A 20740-nucleotide genomic window follows, 5' to 3' on the forward strand; every position below is an offset into this window, starting at 1 on the left:
TATTACTATACTAAGTTTTGATTACAAATACTTTATATGAATGTGTTTGAATGTATTTTCATCCGCCAGGATGATAGAAATGACGTCATTACGTAAGGATGTAAAAGAACCGGTGTTTTTTTTTTTAACCGGTTCTTTGAAACGAACTGTCCGAAAGAACCGTTTTGTGGAAAAGAACCGAACTTCCCATCTGAGAGAATAAGAGTTGTGCATGAAGGAATCTACAGACAGCAATACAGCACAGTCATCCTGAAATAATGTTGCCATTTTTTTTTAATTAAAATTAAATAAAAAATACACTGCTGTGGACGTTGTTTATGTCATTAATGTGTTTACTGATAATGGGCTGAGGATGGGAGTTGGATTCGGTTATTCGGTTACGGATTCGGCAGAATCTTAACCAGTGGATTCGGTATTCGGCCGAACCTCAAAAATCTGGATTCGGTGCGTCCCTAAAAATAACACTGCATATCTTCACTGCATGAATTAAATAAAGATTAATCATAAAGTAAACAAAGCTATTTAGTCAAGGGCAGCGAGTGATTTCCTTCTCTTTTGTTGTTTGATTAACATTAAAAACACAGACAGCAGGAATATTAGGCTGCTGTCACTTTAAGACATAATGCACGATCCAGTACACTAATACTGTACACATGTTGTCTTCATCGGCTGTTTACGTTCACTCAAGTTAAGACTTAACCTACTATGTTTACTAGCTAGGATATTCACTAACTGGGATGTTATTTTAAATTACTTGGCCAGCCTGATCGGTGGATATAACCGTGAACCACATTATTAACACACACACACACACACACACACACACACACACACACACACACACACACACACACACACACACACACACACACACACACACACACACACACACACACACACACACACACACACACACACACACAAGTATCTGCAAAACTTTGCAAAAAAATCAGCATGTTCAAAAAGATTTTCTTTTTTTTTTCCTTTCAAGTAAAGAGAGTGAACAATGCACATCAAGAAAGGAATCTTATATCATTATTTAAGATCCGGTGATACATTTTGATAGCCAGACATGAAAACTCATTAGCCCCGGGATGTTGGGCCCATACATGTTTGAGTCTGATCCCGAATTGCAGGACAATGAAACAACAACAACTCAAATACAAAGGATACTCCAGCCTGTGACAGCACAGCATCGTTTTTTAATCTCATTCTGTCTGTAAAATCCAGTCTCAAATGAAGCGAACAAATGCAATGTCTTCCCCAGGTGAGCTGGATATTCATTAAAAATAAAGTTCATTCATGCATTCCTAATGTTGGAATCCGAATGAAATTTATTACACGTAGGCCGATGTTATTTATCTAACATGTCAGACGCGAGTTGAACTCTGACATCACAGGAAAGCACATTTGCAGATCAATCGTTTGATAAGCCAGCTCTCAATAAAAGCTTTTCTTTTCTAACAAGGAAGTTTTCAGCTCTGAAACATATAGGATATTCTTATTTTACAATTACCTTTTATATATTAAAAGCTTGAGGGAAAAATGATTTTTAAATTCATCCCCCATTTAAAGGTGCAGTAGCAAAAACAGACAAATTTACAAAATGTCAGATTTTAAAATCTACTAAACAAAGCATTTCAGCTACAAGTCTTTTCTATGGAGACTCATGTTCCACAGGACTGACCCGTGCTCAAGTAATGCTGTAAAAGTTGAGCTATGAGCAGGTTTACTAAATCAGAAAAGCCATATACTGTATATAAAGCTGGTTATGTGATGCAAATCTCAAAATATTTTAGTTTACATAGCAAATCACACACTATGGGTGTGATAGGTCATATCAGTATTGTGCAAGGAATCCATAATCTGTCTCTGTAATTATAATTTGTGAGAAAAGACAAGTTGTTGGTTTTTTACTGCCACTAGTGTTCATTTCAGCTAGAAACTGCACTGAATATAGGTATGTTTTACAACATTTCATATTTCAGTTCCAAACAAAACCAACTTATTTCTTTGAATTTCAGTTAACTCTCCTATTTAAGAGTTTTTCATTGATTTTAATTCCTGAAATCTGCTGGCACAGCGTAACGCCAATGTGCGCTTGGGTATTTCCTTTTGGCCCCTCTCTCTTTCATGCTACTTTTACTCCTATTTTCCACTTTTCCTGAATCCCTCCTGTCCATCTCCATCTATTCCTCCCTCTATGCCCCTCCGTTTCCCAGTCCTCTGTGCGTGCTGTGTGAGTAGAGCTCCCCCTGGTGTCTCGATCTTACCGTGGTATTTTGAAGAGCGCTTTGACCGGGTGCATCTCTGCCAGCGGTGGGTCTCCGTCGGCCAGCTCTATGGCAGTGATGCCCAAAGACCACACGTCACAGCGGGCATCATACGAGTAGTCATACTGCTGCTCACATGCTATCACCTGCACACGGAGTCAGAAACACACACAAGCCATGATGTTCACTCTGCATAGGAAACCATGCTCACAAATACGATCTTTAGTGCCTCAATTACTGTATTTCTCAGAGACAGTAGTTAGAATAAATGGGGTAAAAGACCATATGTGTCTCTTCTAGAGTTTCAGAAAAAAATCAGATTTTTCAAGACACTAATCAACAGTCAGCAAACTTAATATGAACTCTTATTGACAATATGAAATGTCTTATTTAATTCTTATTACGAGTTATGCATTCTACATTGATTTTATACTCATGCTGCATGTCAACTATTGATTCATTTGTGTCTATTTTTATATCCCCAAATGAATTTTAGCCGAAATATCGGATACCTACAAGAAACATACTGGCTTTTTTAAATTGAATGCCCTCTAATTCTAACTAAAGTTCATTTACGTATAGACCTTAATGAGGCTGTAAGGGATCGGTTTATTCTTTACAATGGCATGCACAGTATACAAGTCCAAAATCATGTATTCAAAACTGCTTTGTGGAGTTGTTTTCCTTCTTTTTTTCTGGGAAAAGACGTTTTTTATCAGCTTAACTACCGGTACGCTGTTAAACAACAGTGCAATCCAATGAACACACTGTCCTTCTCTCCCTCACAGCCTCGTTTTCATTCCTGTCAGACGTTAAATACGGCGCTGCTCTGACTATGGTCTTTTAGAGGGAGTCATATCAGTTTTGTTATTATATGGCTCAAAATGGTTAAATAAGCTCTTTAATTTCTGCTTATTTACCCATCATATCCATGTAAATTTAGTCAAATACTTTTCCAAATGAAACTACTTTTATTTCAGCACCAGTTAACCAGTATTTGTGATGTTCAGTCATTACTGGACTGTACAGCAGATAGGGGTGCCCCGAATTTAGTGTTTCAGGATTTTTATTTCTTATGCATATGTTGTGATCATCTTATCATCATTTTAATAAGTTTTCTATGTAAAGCACTTTGAATTAACATTGTGTATGAAATGTGCTATATAAATAAACTTGCCTTGCCTTGCCTACAATTAATGTATGTTGTTTTCCAGCATTAAATCAGTTTGTCCGACACACTGTGGCCAATCGGTATATAAAGCCGAGCGTTTAATTTAGACTGCATTTTAATTGGTCCTGAGGGGCCCCCCACCCCACCCCCACTGGCCCCATCACCTCTCTTTATTTCACTCTCACAGAGGCGCTCAGCTATTAACCTTCACACGACCCACCCACACACACACACACTCTCTCTCTCCGTGCCAGCTCACTAATACATACACAAAAACACACTCAGCATTAAAATACAGATTTTTTATAAAGCTGTACTGAATCTACTCACAGGTTAAAGGAACCCAGATTGTTTCATTTAGTAGAGTAAATAAAGCTATACATGAAAGTATCTATTTTTGAATCTTTTTGTCTAGCAAATGTATAGAGCTTTTCACAATACACATTTCCTAAAAGCAGTTTTACAGAAAATCAAGATTAAAATATCTTAATATATCATAATATCTTTATAGTCAGGCGAATTAGGGTAAAGCTGAACATATCAATATATACAAATGTATATACTGAATAGAGTTATAATGCCACAGCTGCACTTAGGACATGTCCAAATTCACTTTTGCTAGTTTAACGACGGAAAAAACGCTATTGACTTTAGAGCAGGTTTTTGTTGATCAATGGCGCAGTCGTTTTCAGTTCCTCAAAATAGCAACACGGCAACAATGTGCCTGAACACACCTGGTTTTCAGACCAGCATGCCCATGGGCGATCAGATGCACTCAAAAAATGTTTTTTTTTAATTTACTTAAAAGGGCAGCGTCAAGTGGTTCTACAAAACTATACTGAGTAAGTTTTACAAATAACAATTTAGTTATATGAACAAAAGAATGTCAAGTAAAACTGACAAAATTTCTTTAAGTAATACAAACCATTTGAATTTGTCACTGTTACATAATATTTATATGTGTAGTTTATTTAATAATGTTATGTTACATTTATAAAAGTTGAATATGTTAGAATGTCAAAAATAACTTCATTGAGGGCAGGACGTCCATCCAATGAATGAGTGCCCACGGCTTAAACACAGGCACCACTCTTCTGCATAAGGGTAACCATAATTACAGAAACTCCTCTAAATGTCCAACATAACTGAACATTAAACACTAATATACACTAAAAACAACTTTCCTTTTACTGAAAAAACACATCAAATAACACTAATCCCTAAATTTATTCTCCTAATGCAGTCCCTTGCAAAGCATGCTGGGAACTACAGATCCAAGTTTGTTAATTTCCCTCAACAATGTTAAGTTGTCCGAACAAACACTTATTAAGTAAAGCTGACAATACACATTTTTAGTAGAAACAACTCAGTAAACATAATTTAGTTACATGAGGTTTTTTTTAAGTAATATGAACAATTATGATTTAAGTGTAACTTACAACAGTGCAAGTTCATTTTTTCGAGTGTGGGCACGAGTGCATTTGCTCTTTAAACAACGTGGTGCTGGATGTGAAAATGATCACTGTGTTGAGCTGAAACTAGCAAAAAACACTTGCGTCGCGCCTGCTGCCACATTGCACCGGGTGTATGATAGGGCCCTCGGTGTAATAGACGTGCATTTTGTTGTTTGCATTTAGATGATAATAGTATTGTTTAAACCCTCACTTTAAAGCTTGCACTTTCAGGCACCCAAAACACTGTCGTCGTGTAAATAAACGGCATATCAAGTTTTCCATTTTTAATTTGAAAATGGTTTTGTAAACGGGCTCTAAAGGAGAACTCAGGGTTTAAATGCATGGGACAAACAAAGGGAACAAATGAGATCATTAACTAGACAACGGGTGAACAGGATAATTAACTAAATGAGGGAATGACACACAGACTAACTGACTGAAAAAAAAACATAATGACACAGGAAACAGCATACATGCTACAGCCAGAATAACGTGACACCATATTCTTTTTTTCATCATACCCGGTTAAAGACTGTTAACTGGGGTTGATGAAGTATCCGTGATGAACTGTACATACATAAATCATAATCCTGTGCTATGGGCAAAAGCTTCAGTGGAATGTATTTTACGCTACTAATGAGGCTTATGCTTTCAAGCGTGGGAGTGTGATAAATCCCTAATTATAATATTTTTAATTTCTGGGTGAACTATCCCTTTAAGAATAAAATGTGTTGTACCATAACATATGAAGATTTAGAAATAAAGTGAGTTGAAATAAATTAAGTAAGGTAGTGTTTGTATAACAGGACAGACCTCAGGAGCCATCCAGAAAGGCGTTCCCACTGATGTGTTTCGCCGCAGACGGGCACTCGTCAGCTGAGCGGAGACGCCTGGAATCAGAAACCTCGTGTCAGAATCATTAATCATCTTACTTTTCAGAAGGTTATTCGTTTTTACCGAATGCAATTTTTATACTGAAATGTGTGAACATCTGTGATAATACACAGCAATATCTGTACAATTATGTCTCAAGTAGGACCGAATAACATTTTGAAGGATTCAGACATTTAAGAGGTGGCAAATAATCTGACGTGACATTAGCATTCATCAGCGTTACGTGATGAGGGCATTTTGCTTCCCAGCAGGGATCCACTTCTTTCTCACACGCGCACGGGACAAACACGCCCCAGGCAGATGAGAATCAATGACCCCGATGCCCCCCCTCTCCCCCCACACACACTTTCCATGCCAAACATCATTTAACCCCATTCATATGATGTGTGAGGCTGCGTTTGATAAGCGCACAGACGCCAGAACGGCTCCACCTCAATTTAGCAGCATTTAATTTGCTGACAACTCGAGGTAGAGCATTAGCATACTGTTCATTTTATTATGTCTGCAATAATAATATATAATGTGCATCTGTATAGTAATAATAATAATATAATTTATATCTCATGTATGGTCAACAAATTAATTATGAATAAACTAATGCAGTAAAACCAAATATATTTGATGTTTTACACTCAGCACTGGAGAAAAAAGGCAGCGGAAGGAAGCGTAAATAGTAGCTGGATGCTATACTTATAAAGAGTGGCAGATACTATTTGCACTTCAGTGTTCTTGTACATTAAATGCAACAGAGTAACAGAGGGTAAAAGATGATATTTAATAAAATGATTAAATGGATGCCTCGTTATTGGGACAATAAAGGCCTCTAACCAATAAACACTATATAATTAAACACGCGTTAGATACTTTATTTCCACTTTTTGAACATTTTCTTCATTTAATTGAAAGTAAATACCTTTCTCATCTGATATGTGATGGGAAAAGGAGTAGAGCGAGTTTGGCAAAAGGCAGATTCAAGCGTTCTGCCGTACGCCTTACCCTATCGCTCCTGTTGACGATCAAGCATCTTCTATGTTTTGTTTTTTTGCCAGTGGGCGGAGTTCATGTAAATAGCCCCTGCCAACAAGGTGGGCTATTTGCACTTAGTATAAACAGACACTCAGAAAAAAGAAGAAAAAAACAGCTAAACTGATTCAGCAACCAGCTTAAAATGACCAGTAATGCAGTTATTGGTTAGCATTATAAGTATTTATTACACGGTGCTGTGAAATACTTGATTCTGATGACATGTTAACTATACACCAATCAGGCACAACATTATGACCAAAGTGCATTGAATAAAACTAATTATTAGTGGGTAGGATATATTAGGCAGCAAGTAAACATTTTGTCATCAAAGTTGATGTGTTAGAAGCAGGAAAATGGGAAAACGTAAGGATTTGAGCAAGTTTGACATGAGCCAGTGCTCCAAGGAAGGAACAGTGGAGAACCGGCCACAGGGTCATGGTTGGCCAAGGCTCATTGATGCAGGTGAGGAGCGAAGGCTGGCCCATGTGATCCGATGAGCTAGACGAGCTACTGAAGCTCAAATTGCTCAATAAGTTAATGCTGGTTCTGATAGAAAGGTGTCAGAATACACAGAGCATCTCAGTTTGTTGTGTACGGGGCTGCATAGCTGCAGACCAGTCAGGGTGCCCATGCTGACCTCTGACCCCGCTGAACGTGCCAACATTGAGCAAGTGAGCATCAGAACTGGACCACTGAGACATGGACGAAGGTGGCCTGGTTTGTGTCACTTATCCTGGAGAACACATGGCACCAGAATGCACTATGAGTAAAAGGCAAGCCGGCGGAGGCAGTGTGATGCTTTGGGCAATGTTCAGTTGAGAAACCTTGGATTCTGCCATCCATGTGGATGCTACTTTGACACGTACCACCTACCTAAGCATTAGCCTAAGCACCTACCTACCACCTACCTAAGCACCTTCTTCCATTGTTTACATTTCATGGAAACGGTATTCCCTGGTGGCTGTGGCTCTTCCAGCAGGATAATGCTCCTGCCACAGAAAGCAAAAATGGTTCAGGAATGGTTTGAGGAGCACAACAAGTTTGAGGTGTTGACTTGGCCACCAAATTCCCCAGATCTCAATCCAAACAAGCATCTGTGGGATGTGCTGAACAAACAAGTCAGATCCATGGAGGACATTAAAGGATCTGTTTCTAGCATCTTGGTGCCGGATACCACAGCACACCTTCAGGGGTCTAGTGGAGTCCAACAAAATATTAGGAAGGTGGTCATAAGCCTGAGCTGTGTATGGAAAGTGATTTGGAGTATGGAAAGAAAAGTGTATACAGAACTCTATATTTTAAAATCAAATCCTTTTTCTATAATAAAATCCTCCTCTCTGCTGTGAAACATCAGTAACCATTACCAAAGTCCACCAGTTTGACTCCACCATCTGTGGTGAGGAGGATGTTGTTGCCCTTCACATCGCGGTGGATTATTCTGTTGTTGTGAAGATGCTGGAGACCCTGAGAAACAAGCAAGAGAAAGTTTCAGCCACTTTAAGTCAGTTAGCTGGGCCTGAAGGCCAGACTGCCTCTGATCAGCCTGTAAAGCCTACAGCTGGACACCCTCTGTCTCTCCGCACTATCACTGCCCAAAATAACTACTCTGGCACGGTCAGAGAGCTGAGACAGCGTTTCCTGTGCTGGGGTGAGCAGATTACTTCCGTGTGTGTGTGTGTGTGTGTGTGTGTGTGTGTGTGTGTGTGTGTGTGTGTGTGTGTGTGTGTGTGTGTGTGTGTGTGTGTGTGTGTGTGTGTGTGTGTGTGTGTGTGTGTGTGTGTGTGTGTGTGTGTGTGTGTGTGTGTGTGTGTCTCACCAGAAGCGCTCCATACAGGATGTAGGAGATGATGGGCTCCTCAAGACATTTTTCCCTCATCAGCAAACCCTTTATCAGCTCTGTTACTGAACCCCCATTACACAACTAACAGAGAGAAACACCAGACAGAGAGAGAAAGTAATGAGGAAAAGGAGAGAGAGAAAAAATAGATTAATGCCGTTATAGAGAAAAGGGCAACCAAACAATACAAACTACATTAGTAAGCACTTTTTATGATCATAGGCTAACAAAACACACTAGACAGTGTTTATATTAATCTTGGCAAATGACATATGCATGCACATGTTAAATTAAAAAATTAAAAAACTAAATTCTGTCATCTTTTATTTAGATATATATACACCATTCCTAACATATTACATTCTCTTTTTTTTTGTAGATAACAAAATAAAATATTTAGAAGAATGTGTGCGCTGCAGGGCCCACAAGATCCAATCTGTGTCAGGAAGAGTTCAAAATGTAAGCTGCTATTCAGTGAAAATCTTAGCCCACAGCTTATGGAAGTAAAACTGTGCCACTGGATTTTGAATTCTAATTTTTAGCACTGAATTTTGTTACATCGAATTTTTAACACTGAATTTTATTTTGCATCTAAATCAGACTTTGAATTTTAAAAGCCATCGAATTTCTAGCTCTGTTTTTTTTGCCTATGACATTTTTTCAATGTTTTAAAAAAATTCAGTGTAAAAAGAAATTCAACGTCTCAAAAAATTCAGTGTAAAAAAATTCAACGTCTCAAAAGATTCAGTGTAAAAAAAAAAAATGTCTCAAAAGATTCAGTGTAAAATAATTCAACGTCTCAAAAAATTCAGTGTAAAAATATTCAGAGTCAACATCCGGGTAACCAAGGAGAAGCAATCGATCCCTGTATCAAATCATCCAACATCCAGCCAATCATTTACGCTCCATTGGTCATGAGTAAACTCACTGAAGCGCCATCGTGTGTGTTCTGAGCCATGCTGCTGAGCTCTGGAGCTCACCTGAAGTGAACTTCCCCGCCAGTGCCGTTTCTAGGCATAGTCAAACTAGGCGGTCGCCTAGGGCGCCAACAGCTGGGGGGCGTCAATGAGCCCCCGCCCCAACAAGATTTTTTAGTTATTTCATATATATTTTATTATTAATATTTCGTACTTTTGCTATTTCAAGGCATTATGATTAGTTGCGATTATTGGAGTGAAGTCGCCATGGTGATAGTGGAGCTGCTGTAATGAAATGAGATCATGTAGAGGGCGGCAGGGAACGTCGTCATCCGTGGCGTTGTAACGCTTGTGTCCGAGTGAAAAATGCGGATAGCTCACTTAATGTAACTGGAGTGGATGCAAACACGGAGGCGATTAACATCAAACAGATCGCACTTTATTCCCCGCTGAACTCTCATCACAAACTCCCTTTCCGTCCACAGCATTACTTAATAAAACAAAATAACTGTTAGCAACAGAAAACAGAAAATAATCCCCACATATGGGAGCTCAAGACTCAGTGCGCACATACACAAAATGCAGACTTCGTTTGCAGGGAGCGCGCGCAACTCTTAAAGGGTCCACACTATATTTCTACTCGTTACAGCGTGCTTTAGTTTCATCATCATGAAAAGGTCAAAGCCATCAGGGGCTCAGTATCGTAAAAAGAAAGCAAAATATACAGGTATAGCCTACTTATTGGTTACTTGTTCTCTACTAAGCTGGTCCCTCTATCATAACGTTGAGCAAAACATTACACTGAATATTAGTACTGGACGGACCACACGCCATGCTCATTTCAGGTGCAGAACATTATAGCAGTTAATTTGAATAATTTTTTTTTTACATCAGAGATAGCTGTTTAGTGTAAATTGATCAAGTAGGCTAATACTGTCATAACCATGGGCGTCACTAGGCCCTTTTTTATGAACTTATGCATCAGCCCCCCTTAAAAAAATATGTGATTAACCTTAAAACATGAAACTGGCGCAAGGCTTCGGCTACTGCTTCATCCCGTCTTTTAGTCTTTGTGTCAGTGTGTTCTTCAATCTGCAGCGGCGCCGAGTGACATGGTTTTCAAGCTATTGTTATCTAATTTTTTGGCCTTCAGAACATCTTAAAATACACATATGTAGATCATAGAAATCAAATTTTTCTCGGGGGAGCATGCCCCCGAACCCCCCAACATCTGTGATCTCAGAGATAATAAACCTAGCTACATTATTCGATTAATGCATGTACAATATGCCCATGAAATAAGGAAGTCATATTTACTTAATAAGTTGAAGTTTAAAAAAAAAAAAAAAGGGGGGGGGGGGGGGGGTGCAACATATGAATCTCGCCTAGGGTGCCAGAAAGGCTAGAAACGGCCCTGTTCCCCGCCTTCCTGTTTCAGCGTCACATGACCAATGGAGCGTTAATGATTGGCTGGATGTTGGATGATTTGATACAGGGATCGATTGCTTCTCCTTGGTTACCCGGATGTTGACTCTGAATATTTTTACACTGAATTTTTTGAGACGTTGAATTATTTTACACTGAATCTTTTGAGACATTAATTTTTTTTTACACTGAATATTTTGAGACGTTGAATTTTTTTACACTGAATCTTTTGAGACATTGAATTTTTTTACACTGAATTTTTTGAGACGTTGAATTTCTTTTTACACTGAATTTTTTTAAAACATTGAAAAAATGTCATAGGCAAAAAAAACTGTGCTAGAAATTTGATGGCTTTTAAAATTCAAAGTCTGATTTAGATGCAAAATAAAATTCAGTGTTAAAAATTCGATGTAAAAAATTTCAGTGCTAAAAATTAGAATTCAAAATCCAGTGGCACAGTTTTACTTCCATAACAGCTTTAAATAGGTTTTGTTTAAAGTCTAACTGCATACTTAAACGGGATTTGGGAGCTAACAAAACATTTTTAGTAAGTAACTTCCATTTGAGAACTATCTTTTCCACTAATTAGGCTAACATTCACTTGCACAAAGCACAGGGACTACATTTAGTCGCACTTTATATTAAATGTCTGTAACTCCTTATTGTGTTCATATTGTATTGCCAAAACACATTTGCTCCTATTGAGGTGGCTACGGGTAAGGTTATGACTGGGTTAATGGGTAAGGGAAGGTCATCAACAGTGTAATTATAGATGTCATTACAAAAAGCCTCTAAATTATCAACATGATCAAAAATAAGCAGGAAAACCTGTTTCTACTACATCTAATCTAATCTACTGTAATCTGGCTGATCATTTATACTTTTTTAGAGTAGTAAAAGGCCTTTAGTATAATTATAAACGTGTCCACCTTCAGGTCCTGGTACCCATCCTCTGTACTGTAAAAACTTTTCTGTGAAATATTTAACGATTTTTATAAACTAAATGTAAAATTAACTTTTATATTGTTAGTAATATTCCAAGATGAACACTTACAGGACTGACTCAACTTAGGTTTACTTGATTATCCATGCATCATTTTTGCGAGCGTGAGTATCAAATATAATACATCAGGCTTTTAAGCAACGTTTATTTGTTCAGAGCTCGATCCTCATTGTATTGCATTTCATCATATGATTTACCTAAAAAACTAGAGCTTTGATCATAAAATGCATAAACACTTAAATATCATCTTACTTAGACATATCGGAAGATATAGAGTGATAACAATATTTCATCTTACTTTTCGGCCATATAAATATCCGAAACTGCACTAAACTGTTCATTCTTGCCCAGTTTGGCTGAAATAAATTGAGGTGTTTTTTCCCTCCTTGAGTATGAGATCCATATTCTTCTATATCATTCTATATGAGCCAAAAAAATAGCATTTTCTGACAATTATTTCATATGCCTGGCTTTAGACTAGAGAGTTAAAGACACTTATAGTGAGTCCATCCATTGTGTGTTTCTTGGTTCAAAAGAAAGTCATAAAGAAGAACATCAGGGCAGTAAATTATGTAAATGATGACAGAATCTACATTTTTGGCTGAACTCATCCATCATAATCATAGATTATATACATCTAGAAAGTTGTGTTTTGAGAATTGGGTGACTACTCCAAATTGCTCAGCTGAAAAGCACTGAGCTCCCCGACTGATGTAGTTTGTGTGTGAACATGGTCTTCTTTCAAAACACAACCCCTTTAAACACGAAATGCAACCATTTGAGAATAATTTGAAAATACAATGAGAATAAACCGTGTTTGTCACACTGACAAAACTCAATATCCACAACATCAGATTTGAGGAATATGTTACTGCAATGCAGTTGTTAAGCCTGACGTCACCCATCACAGTTTTCAGGTCCAAAAGCTCCTTCAGATCCCAAAAGCAAACAACAAACTGTGCTAATATACACTCAAGATGTGCTGTAGTACTATCAAAAATCATGATGTAACCTTCATCTCTTTTATGAAATCTTAGTTGGCCAGACAGTGCTTCATCTTTTCTGAATCAATAAGATTCTGGGACACCGTGAGCCTGGAGATTGTAGTGCACAATGTGAGTTTTAAAAGCTTAAATGTGTGCTTTAAACGAATAAGAACTAAAAAACGGCTGTTGAGGTTGTACCCGAAAACTGTAATATCCAAAAGATGCCTCACAATGCCACTCATAGGAATCTCTTAGGCCCTGTTTAAACCTGGTATTTTGGTCGATTGGATCTAGGGGTGTAATGATACACTTGTGTGATGATTCGATAAATATCACGATACTGATCTCACTATACGATATGTATCCCAATATTTTAAAGGGGGGGGGGGGGGTGAAACACTCAGTTTCAGTCAGTGTCATGTCAATCTTGAGTACCTATAGAGTAGCATTGCATCCTGCATATCTCCGAAAAGTCTTTATTTTTTTAATAATTATGTAAGAAAGATGCGCTGTTCCGAGTCTTTCCGAAAAAAAACGAGCGGGTGGGGGCGTATCGTGTGGGCGGAGCTAAATAATGACGTGTGCGCGCCGCTGCTATTGTGTTGAGTCGAGTGCGTCGTAAAGCTGTGTCATCCCTAACAGCGGGAAAAACTTTATTCAAAATAAAAATATGGCTTTTAATCAGATACAGCCATACATCTATGATCCGGAATCAGACCCAGAGGCTGCAGTTGAACAGGAGCAGCAGCAAAAACGGCTAGAGCAGGACGTCTGTATGTGGTACAAGTTATACACTAACTATATAATATGCTTAGCGGCTTGTGTTATTTACATATTTATACTTGAATTATATCGTCGTATTTTTGTCTTTGAAGGTGTACATGTGAGAAGTGCAGTTGTGCACGTGTGTGTGTGTGTGTGTTTACGCGTGGTTTGTGTAGACAATTGTAACGTTAGTAAGCGGACTGGTTTTGCACGGCAGGTTAAGTTAGTGTTTACAAAGAAAGACACGGAATAGTAGCGCATTTGAATGAAGAAGCGCGCTTATTTAGTTCAACATATTTCCCCATTCTTTGTGTATTGTTGTTTGGAGTGCTTTTACAATACACAAACATAAAGTTACACATATAGTGGCCAGCTAAACAAATGTACACGCACTACACATCGCATGCTCCATTGATCAATTAACTATACGTGATCATGTTTGGGCTACTTGATGAGCATAGGCAAAAACACAGACATTTGAAGCAGTCTAACTCACCGCCTGCGGTTCTAGCGTTGGGACCTTTATCGTTGGGACTGCTCCATCCTTCAGCATTAGGCGATTGGAAAATCCGGCGTCGAGCTGGGCCTTGTTTATGAAACAGTCGGCACCGAAATGCAGCGAACAGATATAAACATTCGCGCAACTCAGTTGCTGATCCGGAAAAGCAAATTACATCCACTGTTGCCTTACCGCGGGGTTTTTGGGGAATCTGTGCAGGACTGTCTTGGTCTGGCAACCAAAAACGCACTTTTTGATGTCATTGTTAATTGTGCACATCACCTGTGCAGCGCAGCCTACGAGCCAGCGCTTTGATGGGCGTAGCCTGTTACTTTCGCTCTCTCCCTCTCCCTCTCTCTCTCTCTCACGCTCTTCCGGTAGAATTGTCCGTAAGGCCCATACAAGGAAATTCCGCCCCCATTAACGTCAAAGGGGACGCATGATCGCAAAAAACTTGCCGAAACTTATGACTAACCGGAAGTAGTATTTTTGACAAAGAAATACTCCCATCAAACGTCCACCTTAACTTTTGAAACTTTGTCCATGTTTAGTATGGGATTCCATGTCTTTAACAGTGTAAAAAGATCAGTATGCATGAAACAGCATTTCACCCCCCCTTTAAAAATATATATTTTTTTAAACTTTTTATTATTTTAAAAATATTATTATTTGTTTATTATTATTAGGACCCAAAAATATTCTCCATTGCATCACTTATACACTATATTCAGCATATTTTGTCGTATGTGTTATATAGGCCTAAATATAGACTATAATGTCACTGAAACTCCATAAACTTAAAACAGGCATTACTCGTGCTTCCAATACAGGCAGCATTCAGTCCCGGTGCTCACAGCGTCCTGCCTCTCCCGCTGTTAATGCACTATAAGAATAAATCATCTAAAATGATTTGAACAATCATACAACTAAAACTAAATTTGATCTGGTTATTTAAATTATATTTGCGCTTTCACTAAGGAGTGCCGCTTTAAATGATGTTTTCACTTTGCGCTTCAGATGATCAATGTAATCCGTCACAGCTCTAATCGGCAGAAAGCTCATCCAAGAATTTTAATTCTTTTTCATTTTAATTACACTCGCTCTCGTGTTGTTTTCGCGCGTCACACAATCATCTGAACGTCCGTGTTTACTATATGTGTGCCGTTGTATATCTGTTCATTATAAACCATGGTTCGTGTTCCTTAAGAAGACATGGATTTAGATTAAACACTTGATTAGTTATTTTTACGAAGCCTTTATGACATTTTTTTGGCTCTTTTAAGTTTGAGCGGAATAATGGACTCAAGATGGAGGGACAGAAATCCCTCAGGTTTCATTAAAAATATCTTCATTTGTGTTTGGAAGGGAAACGAAAAATGACATGATGGTGAGTAGCTACATGATGACCGTTTACATTTTTGGTAGCCTACATTTGTAAATTTGGATTTGGGCGAACTATACCTTATAAGTAGGCCTGCTACAGCAAGTTGAGCCTTGGAAAAAACAACTATATATCGCAAATCATATAGTTTCCATCAACGATACATATCATTACATTTTTATATCACAATACATCGTTTAACGCTATATCGTTACACTCCTAATTGGATCATGAGCACTAAATACAGAGCACTAAAAGCTTCTGAGCTTTGTTTTACCACAAACACATTCGACTGGATTGCTTCCATAGTGTAAAACCTCATGTGGTCGAATACAAAAATGCGGCTTGCTCTCCGCCTACTGACCTAATGAAGAAACATTGTGTGAAGAGCGCTAGCCAGACGAGATTTAATCTGTCGCCTGAAGACCCAAGTTTGGTTCGAAGATGAAAAACGTACCAAACACAATGTTCTCTCACCAGCCCTGATTTCTAACACACACACACATACTCAAAGCGTTCGGCTGGTCAGAGCAGAAAATAAATCTGCTGCTGTCTGTATGTTTTTCCCGTTGTATACTTTTGCATTCTTACATAAATTGTGCAAGCTTTTTGTCCATTAGATTGAAAGAATTGAAAAAGGCTATACATTTACCCGCCAATGGACCCTTTCCTTGAAGAAATCAGGACAGAAGTGGTTGAAAGTGGACAAAAGAGCCGAATTAAAACACCAGGTGTAAATGGGAATGTCTCCCTCATCTACTTGTGATCAATCGACCAAAATACATCTTAATACCAGGTGCAAACAGGGCCCTCGAAACTATTATGCAAATAAAATGCAAAACCAAGCTCTGATAAAGATATTTACCTCCAAAACAAGCCAAAGCTGCCCTCCAGAGAGCTCATCTGCTTTGTAGAACATGCCAAAGAACTTCACCACATTGGGATGGTTGGAGAGCGAGCGCAGGATGTTGTACTCCGCTTCGATTTCCTCATCAACATCCTGATATAACCATTAGCACAACCACATTAATCATATATGTTAGTGCACAAAGCAGAACGCTGGTCTGTTTATCTATATAATTTTCATTTGTTGTGTAATGATGTAGCGTTCTTATGAGATCCTATGACTAACTACACAGACAACTGTCCTTAATTGAAGCTGGAAATGATTGGATAATTGCTGCTGATTCAAAAAATCTACCATATACAAAGAAAATTTGTCAGAATAGATTATAACAATATAAAAGGTGTATAAAAGGCTCCCAAGCTTTCGTGCATGTGCTTGTATGACCAGCAGGGCGTTTGATGGGTACAGTGAAGGCAGCCATGCATGCTCTGTGCAGCAGGGGGTTATGGGGGATCAAGCAGCACTAATGACATCACACTACATGGGGAATATCAGGGTTAGGCATAAAAATAAAACATCCTGAGTAGTTTTGCAAAAATCAATAGCGCTATAATAAGAAAAACATCTGTGGGGGAAACTTAGGAAGAACATCTACTTACTCTGTTAGTGTGACTGGAATTCTGAGACAAGCCAGAGGACGAGAGGAGAAGAAATGACTTTAAAGGTTTTTTTTCTGGTTTGGTTTGATTTTCAGATCATTGTAAAAAAAAAAATAATAATAAAAAAAGGAGTCTTACATCCTAGAAGAGGGGTCCCCAGGATCGGTCCTGGAGGGCTGCTGTCCTGCAGAGTTTAGCTCCAACCCCAATTAAACACACCTGAACCACCTAATCAATGTCTTACTATTGCTGCGTCCCAATTCGCCTACTTATACTACGTCCTAAAAGTATGTACTCTTTTTGTGAAGAAAAGGTATATACTTTTGAGTGTGTAGCCGAAAAGTATGCCAGCTTTGGGACATACTACTTCGCCATCTTTAACGGACTCTGTCGCTTCGTTACGTGCATCCCGTCACCGTTTATCTGCTCTGTCAATCATCGTCAGATTCGTCACAGTTCAAATCCTCCACATTCAGTTTAATCTTCTAATATTAATCTTTAATCGGAGAGAAATGTAGCCGCTCGTTGATCTGCCATGTGTGTGTCTTTAATGCAGAGACTCTCCTCATGTGTTTGCAGTTTAAATATAATGATGCATTTAAAAGTTTATGGCCAAACGTGTCACCACAAAAGTTCACAATGCTGCTGCAGGTGAAATATAATGTGGACAACACTGAATAAATATATTTTTGTCAGGTTAAATATTGATAGTTGGTCACACAAACCCCTTTATCTAAACTTCTCTACTTAACCGTCTGACTCGCATATCCGTCATGTTTGTAGGTTTTTAACGCTTTTTATCCGCGTTTGTAGTTCTAACCGAATCCTCGTCCGATTCGCAGTGGGTTGTGGGCAATATCAGCCGTTAGAGTGCCCATCGATCCATACTTCGAATTCGGACTGGAAATAGTAAACCATCCGGGAATCTTTGGAATACTCTTTTCAACATACTACGATTTGGGACATACTAATTCTATTTTCGAATACTATTTAGGATGGATAGTATGCGAATTAGGACGCAGGGTAGGTCCTATAAATGCATTGATTAGCTTGTTCAGGTGTGTTTGATTGGGGTTAGAGCTAAACTCTGACCGATCCTGGGGACCCCTGTTCTAGAATGAATGAATTTGACTAAGAGCACATGCAAAGGTTACATATTCACAGTTCATTTTCTGCACATTTTTCAGATCCATTACTGAAGAGGTAATCCCACACTGCCCCCTTTTGAATCTATTGGGGGCTGGTCCATAAAAATGAAGGTTTAAGATGCTCAGAAGACAAGCACAAGGAAAACAGAGTACAGATCATGGAAATAACAGTTTCCATGTGCTCACATCAGGAAGAGGACACTATTGCAATTCACTGAACACAGATATGCCACAACTGAATAAAACCTCAGAAAGCCCAAAATGACTTACGTTAATGGGGTCCAAAATTTTCACAGCTGCTTGACTTCCATTTTTCTTATTGATGACTTTGTAGACCTTGCCATAGGTTCCTTTCCCAATTGTTTCCATGATGTCCCAATCAGAAGATGGATCTGCCAGCGACTCTAAACCGATCATGCTTGACTTGTAGGGATACAGTCCATAGAGAGACCTCCTGAACATTACAAGTGACAGTAATTCAAAGCAGAGATTTAATTACATTTCTTCACATTTTTGTACATGTAGGTATGATTACATTTACCATTGTTCTGTACATTTTCATGGTCGAAATCAAGTCAATCCAATAGTAATTCATATAATTGGGAATTCTGCCTGAGGACGAAGGATGTCCGCAGATTTCACAACGAGTTCAGGTTGGTCACACAAATTAGCTTTTTATGTTATTGACGATATACTTTTTTGCCCTCAATATTTCTCACGCTACTTTACCGTTATGCAGATAATGGTGCACCACAAAATTAAAATTTTGTCATGATTTAGCATATAGTTAAAAACACATTTACTGTTTATTTTTCTTTTTCATTCAATGAAAGAGAAACCGACAAGAGGTAAAATAAAATTGTGTGAAATGTTTCAAATCTTATATGCAAAACACATGCAATGTGCCATATTTGAATGTGCACATATTCATAATTGCACAAAAACAACATTTCACTTCAGGAAAATCAGAGGGAAGGTTATACATAAAAAAATGTCCAGATTCCAGACTTTTCCTCACACAAAGCCCTTTTGTCATTCTGGAGCTTGACAGCCTGACAGAGAGAACATCCTGCCTATCATTCCTCTCACATTTGGTGGAGAGGAAATCATTCAGGTTTTGGAACAACATGTGGGTTTAAGAATATATGATGACAGAATTATAATTTTGTTTTGTCTAAACTATCCCATTAAATGCTTGAAATTAGATTCGTAGAAATATAAGACAATTGTGTTTTTGTGGTCACTGCAATTCTCATCCTTTTATTTATGTCCTTATATAACTTTATGAATAATTGTTAACGATACTATTGTTCCATGCATCCAAACTTTTCACAGTTAGTGTACATGAAAACACATTTTGAAGCATGTTCCTATGTGAACACTAAGTAAATATGATTCAAATGTGTCTCCTTAAGTTAAAAAGGCTAAGGGCTCACATCAGCTTGGAGAACACTTTGATAACACATGGCTAATTATGACAAATATTATCTTTTACTTGATGTTTGAGAAATACAAGAGACTCCATAAATTGCATTAAATATCAGATTTAGAACTGCCATATCAGGTCTGTATGTCCTCTGCATAAGAAAGAAAGCTAATGCTATATTTCATAATACTATACCACAGAGCGAAGCAACAATCAAAAATGTCCTAATACTGAGCCTTGTGGTACACCATTAGTGTTAGGTCATTTTGTTAAGTTTAGGTACTCAGTTAGACAAAGTGATCTTAGAGATAGGATCAAAACACGCAAACAAATCAAGACTGTGAGAATTATATTCTTTAGTTCACTGCTCTAGTGTAACCAGAACATTACGATCACAATAGTGCTATTATCAATAAGTACTTCTGCTAAAATCATAAAGTAATCTGCTAAATGCATAAATGTAAATGTACTCACATGGAGAACATGACCTCTCTTTGACTCATCCCCTAAACAACAAACACTCAAATAGTCTCAGGAGTACAAAATGTCATCATAGCACGCCAGCCAGGGGGGAAAAATGTAAAAGAATAGAAAAATATGTCTATGATTATTTTCCAGGCAAGCGAGTTGTGTGTTTGGCTGGCACCTGGGAGTATTTGTTGATGGATTCAGATACCACTTTCCCGTCACTGTGCTCTAAGAAGTCACAATCAGCTCACCGTGATTGGATTTAACAGAGATTAACTCCGTCATGTAGCTCAGGACTACCGCTCTCTCATTTATCATTTAGAGTCGAGATGTCCAAAACTTTCCCTCCTGATTATATCCCTGAACACAATCTAGAGAGGTATGGAGAGAGATACCACAGACAGGGACTGCAATACCAGTGGACCCATGTCTGTCCTCACTACAGGGCGATGATAAACGAGGCACAAAATGTGCTCTGATTCGCAGCTTAGTTTAAAACAATGGAATGGATGAGTGCTGACATACTGACTTTAAATTGTAAAGTATAATGACAAATTAGAA

The 20740-nt window shown here is 38.3% G+C and overlaps 1 protein-coding gene across 1 annotated transcript in view; it reads right to left on the reverse strand.

The window, feature by feature from the left end:
- Positions 1–2269: 2269 nt before the first annotated feature.
- Positions 2270–20740, reverse strand: part of LOC137075043 (myosin-IIIb-like) — a 29189-nt gene continuing 10718 nt past the window's right edge. Inside the window, exons 4-9 of the mRNA XM_067443209.1 lie at positions 18556–18739; positions 16497–16631; positions 8635–8739; positions 8183–8282; positions 5712–5788; positions 2270–2419 (exon numbers count right to left, since the gene is read on the reverse strand). Of these exons, the coding sequence (XP_067299310.1) occupies positions 2270–2419; positions 5712–5788; positions 8183–8282; positions 8635–8739; positions 16497–16631; positions 18556–18739 (751 nt within the window). The remainder of the gene's footprint in view (positions 2420–5711; positions 5789–8182; positions 8283–8634; positions 8740–16496; positions 16632–18555; positions 18740–20740) is intronic.

Source organism: Pseudorasbora parva, chromosome 5 (genome assembly GCF_024679245.1).
Source record: "Pseudorasbora parva isolate DD20220531a chromosome 5, ASM2467924v1, whole genome shotgun sequence".
NCBI lineage: Eukaryota > Metazoa > Chordata > Actinopteri > Cypriniformes > Gobionidae > Pseudorasbora > Pseudorasbora parva.